At 40.1% G+C, this 21,750-nt stretch overlaps 1 protein-coding gene across 4 annotated transcripts in view; it reads right to left on the reverse strand.

Annotated features, from left to right (window-relative positions):
* The window catches only part of TRPM7 (transient receptor potential cation channel subfamily M member 7), a 53,822-nt gene that overhangs the window by 25,771 nt on the left and 6,301 nt on the right, over nt 1–21,750 (reverse strand). For 2 of the 4 annotated variants that reach the window (XM_071814071.1, XM_065847019.2), the window contains exons 1-8: nt 7,914–8,011; nt 5,700–5,738; nt 5,060–5,258; nt 3,760–3,973; nt 3,091–3,215; nt 2,350–2,521; nt 1,387–1,561; nt 41–164 (exon numbers count right to left, since the gene is read on the reverse strand). In XM_071814071.1, the coding sequence (XP_071670172.1) occupies nt 41–164; nt 1,387–1,561; nt 2,350–2,521; nt 3,091–3,215; nt 3,760–3,973; nt 5,060–5,258; nt 5,700–5,738; nt 7,914–8,011 (1,146 nt within the window). Of the gene's footprint in view, nt 1–40; nt 165–1,386; nt 1,562–2,349; nt 2,522–3,090; nt 3,216–3,759; nt 3,974–5,059; nt 5,259–5,699; nt 5,739–7,913; nt 8,012–15,907; nt 16,100–21,750 lie in introns of those variants that run through there. The other 2 variants (XM_065847020.2, XM_065847021.2) reach the window with 2 other exon arrangements.

Below are 21,750 nucleotides of genomic sequence, written 5' to 3' on the forward strand. Positions count from 1 at the left end.
ACACCTTGAATAAAAAAATTGTATGGTAAGATTTACTTACAAGTTCTTTTTTTTTCATGCATTCCAACAGTGTCTGAAACAAATGAACTGCTTCACTTTGACCAAAGTTAAATGTCTTTTTGATGGTCGAAATGATTTCAGGTTCAGCACCCTCAGGAACATTCCTGAGATCGAAACAAACAGGAAAACACACTGTTACACATGAACGGTAGGAACTGCAATGCATGTAATTAGTTTCAACATGTCCATTCAAGGCCCTGCTATCTACGAGCTTATTACTGTTTCAGTGGTACAATCTTGGGTAACCTTTAGAAAGAAGTATAGGTTGCTTAATCTATGACTTTCTGCTACTGCCCCAGTAACCCAGCTTCTCTCCCTTTCCTTCCCACAGCCAGTTCTGAGATACTCTCAGCTAAAAGATTTTGACACATAATACTAAGTACTCGCCCCTCTGAATAAGACCTGCTTCTGATCAGACTAGGACAGAGCTCTTTGGTTTACCGCTACGTTATTTCCCTGCCTAGTGGTTCTGAGGCAGTCCCTGCAACAAGGACCTTGTATGTTTAAGGATCTATGCAAATCTGACAACTAACTTGAAACCGCTAAATATCGTGGAGCCCAAGCGCATCCCTTTTATTGCTTGAAACCACACTTAAAACAGACATATGTTTTCTACACTAAACAGAAGTGTGTAAAAAGTTCAGTTTTAAGACTACTCAGAAGAAGAAACACAAACTCTTTCTGATCCCTTTTCACTGAAAGTTACTGCTATGCAACAGCTAACTGCATTAATATATTTCCATTCAGTGTAGTCAGGTGATATCTTTAAGCAGTTTAGTAACATACTGTTCTCTGTTATTCTCATATCTCTGGAAGTTCCGATCAGCTCTGACTTCTGTTGAGCAAAACTCTCTTGTGCACCCTTAAGAACAGTCAAATCGCTTAAGTTACTGTGGCTTAGTTTAAATTTGAGGTTGGAGCAGAAAGAGCATTTAAACTGAGGGCTGGGTCCTCTAGTTACAATGGTGTAACAAGAACACCTCACGTAACTGAAGCTGCACGTGAGATGTTTGCCCTACTTTAGGATATAGGTGTGCACACTTCTGTTCTTTTTCTAAGTATCGCTAAAGCAAGCATGTGCTACAGCATTTAATGCAACCGGTACAAGGTATGTGGGAGGAACCTAGAACTAGAAAGGTCATCTCGGTCTTTAGCCAGGGCTATTATTGCAGGCAGCCTGCAAGGCTGCATCACAGGCACAATTACACTCCACGCTTTTAGCTTTCGTCTTCCCACAGAAAAAGCTCTTGCACAAATCCATTAAGGAGGGGTCTCGAAACCCATCTATGCACGGCTGATGGTTTGGTTAGCACTGCTAAGACTTACCCTCCCTCCTCTGTTTGCTTGTGAACATACGCTAGTATGTCTGCAGCTCTGCCAGTTCCCTCACACACCACCACCGGCACGGGGGGACTTTCTTGGAGGAAGTCTAGAACCGTGAGTATGACGTTGGGGCCACCTTCAAACACAAGTGCCACCACGGGCACGCCTTGGCCAATTCCTGCAAAGTAATACAAAACAGACAACGTTGTAAGTGTACAAGGAATGCCAAGATTGGTTTTATATATTTGTATAGCATGTCCCCTCTATTGAATAAATATTAAAATGCTGCCTGCCAGACCTTTTGATTGTTGCTAATGGACACTTCTAAGCACTGTTTATACTTCAGGCTGGGGGAAAAGCACTGGAAAGCTGGTAAATACAATGGAATACAGGCTACAAAACGGAAGAGATTCTTCACAGAAATATTCCTGAACTAATGCAGTAAAGTGAACACTTCTTTCTTTAGGGAACTCTCCTTCTGCTTTCCCCCCAGAGTTTCCAAAGATATCAACACATATATAATTTGAACATAGTTACACAGAAACCTTCTGCTGACAGGGAGGATTGCAAAAGCATTCCTAGAAGAGAAAAAACCACGTGTTGCTCCATAATTGGGAAAACACTGAAGAAGTCATGGCTTCTTTGCACAAACACGGATGACGTTTTACAAACTCAGCTGCCCTGTTGTGAAACTGCAAGTGACCATGTCAAAACCATGAATCAATCAGACCAGTAAGGCCTGCAATGCACTAGTAACGCAAGTGACATAGATTTGATTTATCGAAGTAAAATTGACAACTTGATTCAAAAGAAGCCTCCTCTCTGGTCCCAGAAAAATCCTGAATCTACCAGCGATATCTAGGGTTCGAGGCAGCAGCTGAAATTTGCAAAATAATCATTCAGACTTGAAACATAAAGAAAAGACCAACTTTTTCCACTCAGGCCTCAGACATCAGGATTACTTACTTGCATGGATCCGTTGCAAATTTATAGTTTTTTCCAGTTCTCTCCGCAATTTAACTTCCGCTCCATACTTCCCAACTGTTCCATCATCCACCAGAATGAAATGTGAATGGAGGTTATTTAGGACGTTTAGTTTACTTAACGGGTTTAACAGGGTTTGATATGGAGCAACCACCTAAGTGTAAGCACAGAACAATGGGCTTTACTTATGAAGATTCAAACTTGTTTCTGTGAAACTTAACCTGTCATCTAGGCATGCCTTGGGTCAGGATACATCAACAGCTGTATCTCTGAACTTTGTGCAAGAAGTAGATGATTTTGTCGCAAAAGAATAATGTTTTGAAGGATGACAGAGAAAAGATCCTTTGAAAAGGTGTCTTTGGGGAACACTTGAGATTGCTCTGGCAACAGTAGCATCAAAGATACTGCATCAAAATTTTTCAACTTATCATCCTCTGTAAATGTGAACTCTCTGTAATACATTAGCATTTTTGTTATTTGGTTCAGTAATAGCAGTAAGGGGGAGAAAAAGGATTAAGTACTTGAGAAGAAGCTCCTCCTCTAGTGCATTGCATTTTGCAACCTGTTTACACTAACAATCTTGCACAAGGCACAGATGTCAATGTACCTTCATATTAAAGCAAGTATTCCAATGATACAAAGTAAGTGAAAGAACACACTTGAGCAGATTTGTCAAAAATAAGTCAGGTAAATCATTATTTTAATTAGGTAATCAATCCTTACATCTCTTCCAACAAGGTCATTTCTGTTTTCAATCACTCCCCATGGAGCAATCCCAATAGTGCAAATCTTCCGAGATGATCTGGAAGCATGTTCTCTTAGAGCATCACCAACATGTTTTGCAACACCTGTTTGTGCACAAAAACATTTCAATGGATTGAATGTCACATCTTATTAAGAAATACAACTGTTTTATTAGTTAAATGTACCTTTAAAGATCTGGGAACTTACTTGACATAACATGAAAAGAAAAAGCATCATACTACATCTACTATAAGGAAACAAAGTACTATGTATCAGTAATTCAACAAAATAAATATTAGCCCAGTAAGAATTGAAGAGTTTCCACTACATCTGTGTGTGTGCGTTTTAATTGCATTAAGTTTCTTCTCTTGCAGTTTCAAAATCAAGCAAAAAACCCCCAACAACAACAAAAGGCAAAAGCAAACAAAACAAGCCCAAAAAAACCAATCCTCCCATCATTGTGTTGTTTCTCTTTGCAAGACGAAACAGCAGTTCACCTCCAACCACACCTATTCAAAATGTATTAATTTCACTTTACCAAACTCACTCAAATTTACTTTGCTTTAAAGAAAAACTATGCATCCACGAAATCTTTTGGCTCTTGTAAACCATAATCCAGTTAACTGCGCACATTCATCGGTACTTTACCTGTGTTCACTCCTCCAGTTATAATCCAGGCTCCTGTTGTTACTGCAGCTTTAATAAGACCTTTGCCAAGCAACTGTTTGATGCGTGGGTGAAGTTCAAATTTCTGCATGCCCCCATGTACAGATATAACAAGCTTCGGCAACTCCATCTGCCATTCTTTAAGCATAAGTTGCAGAATAGCTTCAGGCTTGGTGTCATATGACAATCGCACATACTGTGAGCACAAGAAGAGTGTTAAAAGGTTCTTAAATCAGAATCAACGAGTAAAAAGAACCAGGAGGTACCTCAGGATATATTATCCTATTCCTGGCTATGGAAAATGTAATTCGCTTTCTCAAAACCCAGCAGATGCAACAAACCAATAAGGTTGCTTTACGTCCTCCCGAATTAAGGACGAGACAGTTAATTTTGAAAGCAAGTTTTGGAAAGGGAATGACTATACAAAGATTATGTTATTCCACCCTACTGGCACAGCAACCTAGAAAAATGAGTCTTTATGGTTCTATTGATGATCTGTAAATTAGATGAAATTCAGAAATGTTTATAAAAGTTCTGCCATCTACTGGGGAGAGGCTTGCACGTCTCCTATGGAAAGTTTTACAGGAAGACAGTTACTTGCTTTTCCTGCCTGATTCCTGGTAGGAAGGAAAGCTACATTCTTCAATAGCAAACTAGCACCTTTTAAACTTGCTGTGTTTAACAACATAAGATTAAGTAGATGGTTGATCAGTTAAAAATACTGTTGCATCTTTAATACGAGCTATTCAACAGAGGGATCATCATGCAGAAATTAGCCTTATTTGACTCAAGTTCTAACCCAAAAAGAAGTACGCAGAGAAACTAGTATAGGCAGGTTGTTATTTCTGTACTCCTGGAAAGGGATTCGCAGCAATTTTATGCTATACTAAGCATACAAAGGAACGCACACGCTGCTGTTACCAATGTAAAGAACCCTGTTAAGAACCCTTCCCTCCACAGATCCGACCTAGAGCACCAGAGGCTCTGCCGCCTGCATAAAGAACAGAGCAATTTGCAATGGGAAGGTAAGCCTGTACATGAATACAGCTAGCTCTGATAGATCTAAACAACTTTTGTTAAACAAAATAAAAGAAAAAAAAAAAGAAATTAGAAAAAATTCAGATCACAATAAAAAAAACCCAGTAGAATAGTAGAGGGCACCGGTTTGCCACAATACAGGTGACACTGTTTTCAGCCTTCAGTTTCAAAAGTTGAATGAAGCATTCACCATCTCTATCAACATGTTTGGAGTAAGGGAAAAAGAAGAAAACGTCATACATGCCTTAGCCCTGTAAGAATGAGAGCCGCCTTGGAAGTTGATGACACCATAAGCATCAGTAGAGGTCTGTTCTGTGTGTTTTTCCACTGACCATTCTTCTATTTCCTGACTGCAGTTTTCACCCAGCTTCACATCGGAGTATTTCATCGCAAGACTGGCAGTGAAACACGCGTGTTGTCTGACCAAGCGGCCGCAGCAGCACCTGCACCATACCAGTTAGAATACCTGAGTAAATACTGTCATTAGGAGACAAGAGAACCTTGTCTCTCTAGAACAGAGACACATCGGATTTAGAAAGCAAAAATTATAAATATTCTATATAAATACTTATAGCAAGAATTCATTACAATACATAATTATCATGGAAAATATTGAAGCTCACTGAGATAAGTTAGAGGACAGAAGAAACCGAGTACTCATGACATGGAAAATTAATTCTTTGACGCCAAACAATTTATATAACATCTATAAATCTATGTATTGCAGACAGTTCTTTACTCATTAGCTGTATTTATTTTATATCTAACATTTCACCAACTTGTCATTCACAATATTGATCACATGTTTTAAAAACCCTATTATGAAAGTGTTTGTTTAGTGGAAAAAAATATTCACAAATAATGTAATTACAAAGAACTCTTACCTGACAAGTTGCTGACAAATCTGACATCCTGGAAGGCATCTATAAGAAATATTTAAATATATGAGTAAACTTCAGCTTCAGTTTTAAGGTGAAGGGGGACACACCCCACTCACACCACTTACTGCTTACAGAGAGATCACTGAACAAAAGAGATCTCCAGTAAATGGAAAAAATGCTGCCCAAGTTTACCCACTTATAACACGGTAACTTCACAGAATCCCAGAATGTCAGGGGTTGAAGGGACCTGGAAAGCTCATCCAGTGCAATCCCCCCATGGAGCAGGAACACCCAGCTGAGGTTCCACAGGAAGGTGTCCAGGCGGGTTTGAATGTCTGCAGAGAAGGAGACTCCACAACCTCCCTGGGCAGCCTGGGCCAGGCTCTGCCACCCTCACTGAGAAGAAGTTTCTTCTCAAATTTCAGTGGAACCTCCTGTGTTCCTGTTTGCACCCATTACCCCTTGTCCCATCATTGGTTGTCACCGAGAAGAGCCTGGCTCCATCCTCCTGACACTCACCCTTTAGATATCTGTAAACATGAATGAGGTCACCCCTCAGTCTCCTCCAGCTCCAGAGCCCCAGCTCCCTCAGCCTTTCCTCACCCGGGAGATGCTCCACTCCTTTCAGCACCTTTGTTGCCCTGCGCTGGACTCTCTCCAGCAGTTCCCTGTCCTTCTGGAACTGAGGGGCCACAACTGGACACAATATTCCAGGTGTGGTCTCCCCAGGGCAGAGTAGAGGGGCAGGAGAACCTCTCTGACCTACTGACCACCCCCTTCTAATCCACCCCAGGTACCATTGGCCTTCCTGGCCACAAGGGCCCAGTGCTGGCTCATGGTCACTCTGCTGTCCCCAGGACCCCCAGGTCCCTTTCCCCTACGCTGCTCTCTAATAGCTCATTCCCCAACTTGCCTGTCTTTATTTTACATGACTGTAGTATACTTGGCAGGTAAAAACACATCCACATGCAAAAGCTCCAGTCCTGAGACTGCAGACAGGCTTTCAGGCTTTGAGCCATCCATACCTGAAGCCCAGGAATATTTCAGAATTATCTGCTGTACCCAAATGGAAACATTTTGCTAGAGGCCAAGCAGTCGCTTATCGACAGGCATTTTCTTGGACTCATTTGAACTATACATTATTGCACCTGTGCTATGAATGTATCCTTCCAATATCCACCCAAGTTGAAGCACCCGCGTGGGAAGGTGATGGGATAATTTCTGGGTTGCATGTACAGAAAAATATATATTTGAACAAACCTTGTAGAGTAATGTCTTTACATAGAGTTTATTATATAAAAAGAATCCCTCACTTTACCCTCTTCCATCTCAAACATTTTCTGTGTTTTCCTGCTAACGGCTTTCTTAACATTTAAAATCAGTATAGCAAATACATTTTCACCAGTTTTCCATAATTTTCATAAGTAGCTGTTAACCAATTACGGACAAAATCTGATGGGAAAGTTGTGAACTCCATTGTGCGCTACAAATGGGTTAAACTAAAAGGGCAAGTGTTGAAGATCATTTTGTTCCTCGTTAAATGCTCTGGAAATTTTAACAGTTTCCTAATTACTTTGTTTGCATTTGCAAATTTTCCATGTGCTACAATCATGGTTATAAATCCTAAAAGCTTCTCGTGTCACATGGTTTCAAGGAATGTGGTGAATTATTTACAATAACTTAAAAATTTGATGGCATTTACTTTGTTCTTTTTCTGCCTAAACCCAAAGTTCTTAAAAGAAAAATAAGACTCCCCCCCCAACAGAACAAAATAGATTTATAATATTTTTTCCACGGAAAAGACTGAAATAGGAGTTTTCTAAGGTCAGAGCAAAAGGTTTCACAGCTGCTCTCAAGTATTGGGCGCTAAAAGAAAGAAAGGTGATCTGAAATCCATAATGACAACGTTTGGGGGAGACAAAACTGCCTTAAACCACCAATTCTGAATCTATTTCCAATTGGACTGTATTTAGTCTGAGACACGGATGTCACTCACATCAAGTTCAGCCATTGTAGGAACTCAAATTATACCTATAACATTTAGTGAAGGTAAACTCTACAAATTAGATATGTTAGAGATATCACGAAGTTACTTGATTTCACACCTCTAATTCAGCATAAGGTAAGAGCAGTGCAAGAGATAAGCAAAATGTTCTTCATTAGTCACAGTTTAATTATAAAGAACAGCAAGGAGTTCTTGCATCATTTCTTATTTACCTGTGTGGGTCTTTTGAACTTGGTATAATATACACACACTCCCTCTTGGTGAAAGTATTTTCTATCCAGGATTTCTGGGACTGCAAAATAACAAGCATAAGAGTATTATAAAACACAAATCGTACGACTTGGCAATGAAAAGTGATTTTTAAGGAAGCAAGAATTAGAACACCAAGGGGTTTTTATTTAAAGACTAAAGCAAGTACTTGTTAACATAAAGAAGCTAAATTCTCTTGTAATGTTTTGCTGTCTCCCAAAAACTAACAAAACCATATGACTCTAAAAGTCTCTCACATTGCCAAAAAGTTGAGATACCAGAATCATTGTTACTTATTTTATACACAAATCCCTTAAAATCCAAAGTAAATTAATTTCAAAGCTAACAAATAGCAAAACTTTGCAATGTGCAAATAGAGATGTACCAAAAAACCTCAAACATTTCCAAAATGTATTGCTAAGTAAAAAGTTAACATTTTTCAAAGATAAGTGCACTACTCTGAGATAACAGTAATTTCAACTATTTACCTCTTCAATAAAGGAAAATGTTCATCTTGAAATTGTGGGTAAGCTTCTACCACCACTGGCAATCTTTTCTACTAGCAACAAACGCCATTAGCATCTCTAGTTCTGTTTCAAGCTTAAACTGGAAACGTGTTCCAAAACACGAAATTAAGCATGTTTACGCCTTCAAGTGTTTATCTATTCTAATAGCTGGACTTCAGTTCCTTAAGCAAACCTGTAACATTATCTTACGTGATAATCTCAGGATTACATGCCAACCAGTATGCACAACGCCCAAGGTGTACGTCATGTTTCAGCAATACATTGGGAAAGGAACTCAGACATGATTTTTAGTTATTAAAAACAAGAATGCCAATTTGTACCTTATGCAATATTGCTTTAAGTCCTCGTAGAGATTATATTCAAATTTCTTCATTGCTAACACATGCCCTGTTTTACATTTACATTTTACCTCTAGAAAAATTTGAGAAATTCCATACTTATTCTGTTTTACAGTTGGGGGCGGGGGAAAGACTGATGTATATTATCCACAGCTATCTAAATAGAGGTCTGCAGACACTGTGAATGAATTAACTTTTTTTCCCAGCTCTGTTATAACAGAAGATTCAGTCAAGATAGATGGGTTTTCACTCACTTCAAGATAAGTTTAAGATAATACAGAGAAATTAGTACAAGTAAGAATGTACCAGCAGTTTCAACATAGATCCCCTGGAAAACTGCTCCTCAGCTGCCCACCCTCTGTCAGAACATTTCCCAGCCTCAGCAGATCTTTCCCACATTATTCATCATCATCTGCTTCCAATATTTTGTTTTAGCAAACTTTGACTATGAATCTGTCAAGACGGCAACGGACGGGAGCTCCAGTTTGTGTCTTTACGTTCAGAGGCCAGCGCTCTCTTCCAGAGAAATTTGATAGATGTGCATATGTAGATTAAGATATGCATGCTCTTATTATCTGTAAAAGTATACATACATTAATAGTAGGTAGCCCAAAATTTGATCTTTCTCCTCTTAAGGTATTGTTAACACTATCAAGCCTTAGCTTTTGTGACATGAATCCAGTTCTGGAAGCTGCTTTGTGCTCAGCAGTGTCCCCACTGTTCCATGGGTATGTACTTTTGTACTCCACTTCTTAAAACTGAGGGCTTGTATAAATCATTACCTTAACATCGCAGTAGTTCAAGTTTATATGTGAACTCTGCAGATCCTCCAAAATATTAAAAGATAAAGAAGAGTAATTTAACACTTCGGTGTTGTAGTCAGCTGGCTAAAACCACCCCCTGAAGCAAGTGACCACAGGCACAATGCGCTACATACTGAAATCTGAATCATGACAATTACGGGTTTATTATTAAGTGGCGATCACAGCTGGGGACAAGGACACCATTTTTCATAATAAACAGTTCCGAGAAGTTAATATAAAACATAGTCATTCTTATCTTAAGGAACGCACAGTATTAACCACTCATCAAGGATTCCCTCCGTTCTTCAGTAACGAGAGCATTTGCAGCAGAGCTGGGTACATCTTGGCTATTTACGTGGAAAAGGTTCTACAATGTTATTAAAACATACGTGGAACTTTTCATTTTGTGAAATGAGACTTTACAGCTGCACTACTGGACACTGATCAATATCGCAAGAGATCTCATACAGAACCTGCTCATTATAGAGTCTGTTTTCAGGTGAGGAGAGGGGAAAGGGGGGAAGTAAACCAAAAAGAGAACAGTCAGTGAGCACCAATTCCCATAAACAGGTAAACACCACATTAAAAACGTAGGAAAAACTGACAGTATAGCTGCCCCTGAGCAAGAACTATTATTACATAATGCTCCGGTGGTGACCAAAAAAAGGAAGAGGACGTGAGGACACCGTCAAGATAAATTAGTTGACGCAATTACCTCCAAAAAATGCTTCCTTATCAGCTAAAGATGAAGTTAAAACAAGAAATCAAGTCAGTAGTAAAAAAAACAATATGCAATATATCAATATCAGACTCTTATTAAAGGTGTTTAATCATCTCTGGTGTAACTTGCGGTCATTGAAGTGATCTGGTTTGCGGGTGTACTTTGGAACGGGGACTTTACACGATGGTTAGAGGCAACGTGGGGCAGGACATCTCAATACAGAGAGCTCTGGAGTGCTGCTATTCAAGAAAAATGACACAAAAAGGGGGGAAAAGGTACTATGAACTATATGGTCCAATTTTTGTAAAAAGCACAAGTAATATCAACATATAATGAGCTCCTTGTTAAATATTTACTCTCTTTTCTTTCAAACTTGCATGATGTGGAAAAGAAATTAGCGTTCCAGATTCTCTCCAGCGCATTTCAACTCTCTCAAGCTAAATCAAACTTAAGACTTACAAGAAAAACGTTAATACAATTAATATTACTCCAGAACTACTTTGATTGTCTTCTTCCTACAGGTGAGATCTATGAAAATGTCACCAGGTTAAGAGCTCTCAGCAGTCAATGTTGGCGGGATCTTTTTCAAAGCTGTGCTATAGTAACTCCTGGTCCCCAAGGGGCCAACAAGGCTTTTGCTCAATCCCCGAGCTGCTGGGCAAGATCCCTCACTCCGGTGGCACCGATACCTGAGCAGACAAAGTTCGCTGTGTCTTTCAGCACTTCCCAAACAACTTCAATAAACAAAAAGCACCTAGATTTGATTCAAGAAGTTGGAAGAGATATATTCATCCTGGGATCATGATTAAAGAAAATATTTTAAACTATTTCCAAGAAATAAGTCCTTTCGTAACAGTTCGCCAAGTGCTGAAATAATTATAATTGCTAATTGAAACGAAATTTACACAAGTCTTTCCTGAACTTCAAACTGAAGAGAATATGCCCAACTACAGTACTTCCAACTTCTGGAAGTATCTAAGTGCCAAAATAATCCCACGACAGGTGGAAGTTTTACCATAGCTGTTTCAGTATTAGTTATTTTTGATTCAGCAATAGCATCAGCACTCAATAATATCAATACTAAAAATTATTTAAGTGTACCTGCTTAAGATGCAAGGAACTAGTTACCTTTACTGAAATTCACGATGGGTATTTCCAGTGAGTCTCCTTGCAGAATGAAACTTTTAGCACAACGTTAACTATAATTTAAGGTTTTGCATGTAGCAGGTTAAAAAATGAAAATAAGCAAAGTAAAGTATAAGATCAGGTCTGAGAAAAAAAGCCCACAACCATCTACCACTCTCCCCCCTTCAACTCACATAAATGTTTATAAAGAGCCTCTTATTCAAGATATTAAAATAATAAGAGGACTAAGTTCTAGCAGGGCAGCAGTTGATGGATGACAGTACAACATGGTCTTACAAACTATGGCGAAATTCTCCAGGTTTATCCAGGTTTGGTCTGAATTATTTTCTGTAGGGAAAGTAAGCTTTCCCATTTGGAAAAACCTCAAAATAACTTGCATGACTTCCAATTAACACAAATGCAGCAGGTATAAATACACTGTATAGCTGGCAGTCATGAACTTGTTGGTGTACAAAAGGATCCCGGTTCATTCCCTCTATTCATTTGTAGTTCTGTATACTGTTGGAGGCTCATAAATTATAGAATATTTGTTACAAAACTAGAACACAGACCCCAGTTTCAAATTTAGAAGTCATATCACTTGCTACAGCGTCTCGTATCTCAGCTTTCAAATCTTTGCTTGCACTATATGGCAGTTCAACATGTGCAATAGTTTTTAAAGGAAACGATCTTCCAATTTGATTTGTTCTTTGTTTAAAAATAAATAGACTATAATATTTCCCTAGGACCTCTGGTTTTCCAGAAAGGTGAGGTTTCCATTTTGGCAAAAGAAAATACACAGAGAGCTTCAGGAAGCCTGAAAACAAGAAGATCCAGTGGGAAGTGCAGCAGGAATCCTCACGTTAGCGCTGCCGGGGAGCAGCCCTATACATCTAGGTCACAACCAACAAGATACTAAGATTTCTAAGAGACATTCTGTACTGAGAACATCCTTTAGCTTGTCTATTCAAGGAAATGTCTGCTGACATGTCACTGCTTCTTATATAACCATACATACTGCGCACAGTCTTCTCCTGATTTACAAAAGGATCTCTTATCTAGAAGTCGACGCCAGCAGCCGAACACGTGCTGCCCCACGGGACTGAGCTGTGACCCCTGCCCAGCTAAACCCGAACCAGCCCCGGGCTCCGGCACCTACAGCCCAAAGGCAGAAATTCCAAACCAACCTTCATCTTGCTGCTTTTATACTCGATATGTTGAATAAAACCAAACCAAGCCAAACAACCAGGATGAATATGCTATCCAGTTAAGTTAATGCATATCAAATAGTTCAAAATTCACAAAACTTTTTGCAGGAAGAGGTGCCATAAATAAAAAGCATGGTAGCTCTCCCTGCAGTAAGAACCGTGCTCCAGGCAAAGCACTTGGACTCGTTCTTAGTGCAAATTAACTGAACGATGCTGAAAATGTGCATCCCAGGATGAGCCAAGTAATTAAGCCATTGTGTATGGGGTGGAGAGCTATCAGAAAGACAGTTACACCTACATTTTCAAAGAAAATACCTAAAATTTTGTGTTAAGAATGCTAGCAGAGCACAGCTCTGTTCCTCAATGCACCATTTGTCATTTGAGGAATGTCTTTAGAACTTCAGCTAACATTAAGTAAATAAGCAGATGAGAGGAGAAAATAAAAAGGTAGGCAGTTTGATGCTATATATTTGCTAACGTTTGTTTTCAACTCTTGGCTCCAGCAAACCCCAGACATTTAATTTACTTGCTTTCCTTGCAATTTAAAATTACATACCTCTATAATTGCTGTTTGGGGTGGTTTGTTTTGGGTTTTTTTTTAAAGAAGTAGGGGAGAGAAAACAAAGCATTTAACCAGCTAGTATTACAGACTATATTTAAAAACCTCTCTGCTGCAGAATAACAGTGCTGTCTGTCCAGAGAATATGCGACACATACAAAAAGCTGACCGAGTTTGTTCCTGAATCAATACACAGGCTACCGGTCAACCTTGGAAATTTAAGTAACTTCTATAGAAAGTATGAATGTGCGCAATACTAGAAAGACAAAAAGGCCCAAATATCATCACAATGATATTTATACAGAGTGCTTTAATGTCTCCCTGTGAAGTATGTCACTCTAAATGAGAAAGATCATTCATTAATCTCAAATTCTTGTTTCATCTACTACAAATGAAATGTTTTGCAAGGACATTTTACCTGCAGTCCACATCAAGATTATTTTATTGCTATACTGAAACAACCAGCAGCCTCGTCTACAAGAAGTTGTTTCATGTATTTTTTCCCCAACTCACTGGAGCACCTGTTGTCACAGAACCCAACCGGCTCGGACTGAGCGACCCATCACGCACCAAAGGTGTCTCTGCTATGCTGAAGATCCTGTTCTGAGCAGAACGGGTCACCTGGCTTCGCTTGACTCACACGAAACCAAACAGCTCTGGTTTTCTGGGTCGAAAGACTTGAAGTGAAAGTATTGCTACAGTCCTGAAAATACATTGCTCAACAACAACAACAAAATATTTTAAGTAAAACTGTTGAGGAAACAAGGAAGGAAAAAGGGCAGTGAGATGAAGTCTTCTGTGAATTCTCCTGCACACCGTATTCAGAAGCAGACCTCAAATGAGGCAGCGAGCAAAGATAGGAATCTTCGTATCAATGGCTCCCTTAGTCCAAAAAAACCCTTCAACAATCCTATTCTTTACCAAACAGTTCAGGAGATTTGCTCCGAAGAGTTTTAACAGCAATCCAGGTCTCTAACAGAGTAGCTGTTGTTTCATCAAGTTCTGCTCTGACGTAACAGTCGCCGCCGAACTCACCAAATCCACACGCGGTTCTGGATGCAGAGAATACTTGGGATTTGTCAAAAGGGATTTTTACAACAGCTCTCTCAAACACAACGGAGATTATTCCAATGTGCTATTTGGAGAATGCGCTGCTTCTGTGGGATTTTTTTTGTTGCTTCATTGAATTCAGAAGACCATTAATTCATATATGGAATTTAACATTCTGAAGTCATTATTTTTAATCTTGATGCACCAGAATAAAATCCACAGGCCTGGTATTCTGGGGACATTTTTATTACATTCAGACTCCATCCACTTTACCCACATTATTGGGAAAGTATTCTTCTAACTGCAATTTAGGCCTTTCAGTGAGAAATTCAGAGCAAATGCAGTATATTTTTCAATACATTTTTCAAACCTGCTGGTTCAACAGCCACAAGAAGGTACATGCTGTTCTGCACTTAGACCAGTCATACAATTATTCCTCCTTTTTAGAAAGTACTAAATCTTAAAATGCACACACCATCCGTACAAGGCATTTAAAATATATAAATATATATGTGTGTGTGTGTGTGCCTAGAAAATATTTCACAACTGATGGTACAGTATGAGAGACCTCAGCTCACACTGGAGTGAACCATTAGCTGATTTCAGAAGACAGGCGCACACTGGTGTCATTCCAAAACGGTTTTCTCTCAGCTGAAATAACAAACACTTTTAGAGTTCAATGTCCAATTAACAGATACAGTAATTACATAAACTTGCCATAACCAGAGAGCCTATCAGACTGCAGCAGCACAACAGATGGCACGCTGCTCCTGAACATGACCTCGGAAAAGCAGAGGATCCTATTTTGGGGTAGGGAGGGAATGTATTTTGCTTTTTATTTCCCAATTTTCATCAAGAGAATTTGGAATATTGGTAGGCAAAAGAAAATACAGAAGAAAGTAAACAATTTCCCTGCTATAAACTGGAGTAAATTACTTTCAGCACAGTTTACATTTGCAACCCTCCCAACTCATGAAATACCAAGCTAAAAAATTTTAGCCCTTCTAAAGAATCTATAAATGACTTTCTATGAGCTCCCAGATCACTCACATTTCTATGTATTTCATAAAGTATTTCAAAACATATATCAAAGCTATGATCTAGAAGCAACAAACCAGGAATTAGCCCACTGAGTTTTCAAAGGAGATTAAAATAATTCTTTACCCCCTATTATTACAACTACGGATGAAAGAATAAAAGGGGAGTATGTGGTAATAACTGCAAGGAAAATATACAGGTATACAGCTTTTCAGACAGCGTTTTTAACTCTAACTCCCGCTTTGTTCAAATTATGTTCCAAAAAATTACATAGCAAAAGTACATAGGAATGTTTTCAAACCTGACATACAGTACCTGCTTCTTTCTGACAAAGTCCCTTGTTCAAAATCCGCTTTCAATTATGTCGACTCACCAATACAAACCAATCCCGAATCTCTTACATTTTTAAACACAGCCTACTTTTCCTTCCTTGTCTATAGGGATACAATGGTACAGCCCCCTCTTCATCTCTCAACACCACAGATTTAGCTGCGGCCCGCAGCCGTTCCAATCGCACTGTTGATGCAGACGGCCAGCCTACACACTCTGTAAGAGCAGCAGGAAGGTAGAGTCCGCATCCCTACTCACCAACATGCAACAGAAACGACGCTGAGCCTCTGTAAGCGGGTCAAATGATTTCTCTGGGTACCGAGGATGGGCACCCTCCCTGACCCTTTCCGCAGAGACCGATGGGACCCGCTGTGCGCGGCTGCTAAAACCTCTGTGCCCCCGGCTCACCAGATTTACTCCAGGAGAAAGAATCACTTTGGTTCGTACCCCAGGTTTTGGCAAGTGCTGTGCTTACCTCGCACGTGCCAGGCTTATCTTGCACGTGCCACACAGGCTGTATGAACAGACAACCCTATAAACACCAGATCTATTTTTGGAAGGAATGAGGCTTGGGGCACGCTATCAGAAGTAAAACAATTCACTCAGCCCGGATTTGTTGGCTGTACTCCCCAAGAACTTCTGCTCCCTTCTCCATCGCATAGAGAATACAAACCAGAGATGTGAGAAATAAGCTAGTGGTGGCCACCTCTGGAAATACAGCAGTAGGAAAGGGCTCCTGCCACCAGCCAAATAATTAATCCTACCTTCAATTTGTTTCCGATTTATTCCCACATGAAAAAAGCTCAGCTCTGGCAGCTGCTATTCATCGACAGCACACAGGCTGCACGTTCACTTCACCTAGTACAAAGGACATATTTCAGCTTTACTTGAGTTGCAGATTTAAAGAAGATCCTCCCTTTCTGGTTATGAAGTGCATGAATATCTGATTAATGTATTATGTGCGGGAGCACATTACAACTACAAAAGCAAGCTGAAAGGGTGGATGTTGTTGGTCTTGCTCTACCACTTTCTTAGCCTGCTCCATTCACAGATCTGACTTATTTTTAATGTTGTACAAAGAAAGGTACTTCTCTCTCATCGCAGTGAAGATTTTGGTGGCTGATGACCTAAGTAGGTTATTATTAAATCACTGTAGCAATGAAACCTGTTATCACTAAGGGATCATTGACATAGCTAGCCTCAGATGACCCTTTGAATACCTAAAACCAAACAGACAACCAGGAAGCCTTATGCTTTAATCTAAGCTATTACAGACCAATAATATTTCTCTGATTAGCATGGTTGAACAGGAAGATCAAGAGAACATACCAGTGGGCACGTCAAATACGTGACCACATCACACCACTGCTAAGGATGACGAAATGTCACATAGCCTATCTTTGGACACAGTATCTGGGAAAACCAATTTATTTGTTTTATTAGGAAAGATGCCCATCAGCAGACACATTATCAAAGAACCACAGGAAACAGATTTGGAATTTTATTCACTTTAAGAGTGAGCACCATAAAAAAACCCCACTTTGTATAAGTTACCCAAGTCATACCAGAGCAGAAAATCAATATTAGCCTGGTTCCAGGCTTGTATTAAAATATCAGCATTGAGCCCAATGTGTGAGGAAGACACAAGTTAGTCAAACACCCTTATGTGCCTGCACTTCCTCGGTAAGGGGAATACGTGCATTAGTCATGGACAGGACCATGCAGGTGTGATGGGCTATGTTGTGTCAGCTCCTGTTCTCTGCATTCTCCTGCCTGCACACACGTGCACGCTATGCACTATTGCTCACTATGGTAAGGGAAGTGAACATTTTGGTCAACTCTCTACAGTGACCAGAGGTCTCAGGAGATCAGAATATGATGGAGAAAGTAGGATAGGCCAGGAGAAAAGCAAGCCAAACCAAGAATTTGCTATAGTATAGTTCACCTACTGTAGAATACTTAAGTCTTTTTAAAATCAGCTGACTAGCAAAGAGCTGCTGGATTCAGTTACATTTTCCTTGTCTGTCAAGACAGAAGAGGCTCAGTCCGCAGCTGCTCAGGAGCCCGCGCTGCTCACCGCCCTCGTTGCGGGCACAAGAACCCTGGCAGCGTTCTGGAGAGTCCATCTGTCCCAACGCTTATCAGGAGATAAAGTTCCCACTAGAACTATTTAAGTGGTTTCTGTTTGCTCTTGAAAAGCGCAAAGAAGGAACTTAACTGGGTTTATTTAGGTAAATGTGAAAGCAGCTAATTACTGTCTGAAATAATATCTAATGCCTATTTAGCACTTTAAAAATTAACACCCTCTGCTTTTGAGGGGAAAGGTTGTTTGAGCTACTGTGTCATACTTTGTTGATTTCTCATGAGGCTCGTCTTATATACAAATTGAGCTCTCCATCGCAACCTGGTACTGATACAGAAATATTCTTTTACATTGCTTTTCCCTCTTCACGAGTGTTTCTTTTAAGTATTACAACCAGAGCTCCAAAACCTACAGAACACACTACAACGTGAGAGAGTTTAGTTACTCATTTTATCTCCAAATCCATACTTGGGGTGCTAAAATGTACCATTTTACTCCACCATTTACTATAAACGCTACAAAGCTTCCTAGCACACCATCTATATAATCTATATAAAGAGATCTGTTCCAAATCACTGGTCACTGACTGAAAGTATAACAAAGCAATACATGTAGTTCCAAAGGATGTGCAATTTACTGTCTCCATCTTATCTCTTAGATTTTACTGCACGGTGATACAGGTATCCTCTACTTAAGTGGACTGAAGAAACCGGAGTTTTCCAGCTTTCCCACCAAAAGCTGACACAGAATTGCAGGTTACCCAAAGAACCTGCAACACATCTATCTTAAATATCACAAGCCTAAATAATGACTCAGAAATTAAATATATGATTTTTAAAGAATAAAGTAAAGGTTTTTCTGCAGGGTGGGGGGAATAACTAATTAAATGTTACTGGGAGATCAGAACACCACTTGCACTTCACAAATGTCTTCTGTTTATTGTAATTTCTTCCAGCATACTCACTTCCAGTAAAACTCACCAATACTGCCTGGTATGTGGCACAAAGCCCTGCCTAAGCCGTACTGGACTTACACCTCAGGTTCCTCTCTGGCCTACTGGGGGAAAGAGTCAAAAGAGACTATCATTCTAGAGAAACAAAAGACAACAGTAAGGAGGTGGAGGTCCCGGCAGCAGCAAAGCCAAGATACATAGGGGAAATATTTGCTTTAAGAGATGTAATTCTTCAAATTATACAGTGAGGGTACAGTCAGAGACATCAAGCTGAGCAAGCTACTTCTCTACCCTCCCACCACATCCATCCACCCACAGCTGTGCACAAGCCCTTCGGCGAGTTGATTGAGGCCCCTAAACCAGCACAATATTATTTCCAGGTAAAAAGACCAGGTAAGCTTTGATGTCAGAATGAACTGATTTGAGATGCAAACTGGGCAGAAAGCTCTGGCACAGGAAAAGAATGCATGGCCATGCTGGGTGGGAATAAGAGAAGCAGACGACCCCTTTGGTAGCAGTGAGATACTGGGTTAGCAAAACAGCTGAGCTAATCTAAGCACACTGTCAAAGTACATCAAAATAATCCCAAAGCACGCTTACTCTGTGCATCCAGGAAAAGACTACAGATCTGTCACACAAAAAGGCATTCTTCTTCAGCACCTGTATCCTGACGTTCAGGAAGGAAAGGAAGCTAAGACAGTACCTCTTTACTCCTCAGAGACCTGCCAATGAAGAAAGAACGTATGGCCCGAGGTCACAGTTTAGGTGAGCAGATACCCTGGGAATGCCATCCATTCTCATCTGGCACTGAAGATGGTTTTTCCTAATTCATTGTATAATTAAAACCTAAGTAACTCCCGATATGTTAATTACAGAAGATTTTTCTTGTCCTACATGCAAGATCTTTCCATTTGTCAGAAAAACCCAGTAATGACACCCAGGAGGATAGCCAAAAAGACTAACCTTATCTCAGCAGTGTTAATTTTTCTACATCCTCTCTGCTCTGAATCCCCCTCAGTCTTCACTGAGCAAGCCCAGGGACTCATTGCCTAATTAGCTTTTCTGAAGAATCCTCCCCATCTCTGCAAAGCATACCTGTATCCTGCAGACATGCATGTGACCAGACAACACTTTTCTACAACCCCAAATAGGATTTTTCTAAAGGCAGAAAACCTTCGGTCTTGTACATTTTCTACACCAGTAAGAAAGCACAGCCCAAAGTTCACTGCATCGTGTTGTTCGGCAAAGTACTATGATTGTACTAGTACCAAATATTTCTCTCCTGGTCTACAAAACACCAAGCACAACCTGACTGATGCATTCAAACAATGACTCGTTTGTTAGCAGCCTCATCACTGCAGAACATTCACCTGTAACACTAGCTGGAAACCCAAAACAAGGTTTGGTGAGTGCTTTCTGCCCTCTTTCCCCATATAAGCAACAGAAAAAGACCACATTGTTTCACTAATGCATTTGAAACAATTTAACTGTGAAGAGTCCCCAAGTTCTAGGTACAGAGGTAGGATTTACATGTAAAACTGCATGCATACAGTGTTTTTCCCACAAAAACTAAAAAAAAAAGGACTTTTCCGCATAAGACTTTCATAAAAGAAACCAAGAATAAGACAAGCCAATTTCTTAAGCGGCAAAGGCACAAATCCTCATCAAGAGCATTTCTGAAGTTGGCACAAATTAAAAGGACAAAGGTTAGTTAAGGGGATATTTCTGTTTCTCAACGCCTCTGGCTGCAAAACCAGCTAAGGCCAGTTTAAAATGCTGATGTCCATCCTAGTCTCCACACCTTTCCTTAGCGCCCCTCGCACAGGCCCAGGTAAGCACTCACTGGGCCACCCCACAGGCCAGTCCACAGCAAAACCCCATGAACGCTTTCAGCAGCACAATTAAGGAGTCAATCAATTACAGCTTGTGAAACCGGGAGGAGCGAGCCTCTTCCAGCCAGTTGTGCATCCAGAGGCACTGCACCACCAGACGACGCTGAGTTCCTAGAAAGGTGTCTGGGATATTTGTATCGGTGATTCCTTACTCTTTCCCTGGTGCGAGATTACTACCACGAGCAGGAATTCTTTCAGGATCAAACACTCTCAGACTTTTTGGCCAGAAGATCATCCTCAGTCATGTACTCTTCTAATGCCTTCAGCTGATGTTTTACTACATCTGCTGTTTAATAGAATTCTGCAAACTGCAGTTTAGACAATACTGCAGCCAGGGAACACGGGAGAAACTGGTAAGACTTTGACATTTAAAGCATCGTTAACTGCACCTACTCTTGTAGATTAACTGATTTTTATAACTGAAGAAAAAATCGATTAACAGTTCTGTAATTACACAAGTGGTACTTTGAGGCTCCAACCGTGTGTCACTTACGCACGTACATAATTTAACCTATTCAGGTCACTGAAGTTATATCTGACTAAACACTTGCATGACCGCAGCAGCCACGGAGACGGGCTTCGAAAGGAAGCCGAGCTTTTTCACACCGGATCTAGCCACAAACTACTACACCACATTGAGCTTACTACACAAAGCCAATAAATGTGCAATTTTAACTATGTTGTACATCAGCATGACCGTCTTTGAACGTGGCCACACAGCTGCTGTGCTGAGCTCTCTTAGATACACTAGTAGAATGCAGTTCTGCTCTCTCCTACTCCAAAAGACGAAGTTCAGCTTCTTGAGAAAGTTACACAGGAACAGGAGTAGCACTAAAAAGCAAATAAGCAGCACATTAAGAACATGGAGGAAAAAAAATCCAGCAATATTTTGTTATGCGAGACAAGTTACCAGCAGTGAATCATCTGCCAACAGGAATAACTTGATGTGAGGGGTCACACTCATCTTGGTGCAGCTCAGTCCACAAAGACAGACTATAGCACAGCACATCTGGTAAAACAAACATTATCTTATATCTGGTAGCACATATCCAGAAAAGAAAGCCAAGAAAAATGTCCTCTGTAAACAAGGATTTGGGTACAAAAGTGTTCGAGCATAGTTTCTATGTGGCTACAGTACAATTAGACAAAGGTGGCAATGCAATGTGGGTTATAC

Source organism: Patagioenas fasciata, chromosome 12 (assembly GCF_037038585.1).
Source record: "Patagioenas fasciata isolate bPatFas1 chromosome 12, bPatFas1.hap1, whole genome shotgun sequence".
In the NCBI taxonomy this organism is placed as follows: domain Eukaryota; kingdom Metazoa; phylum Chordata; class Aves; order Columbiformes; family Columbidae; genus Patagioenas; species Patagioenas fasciata.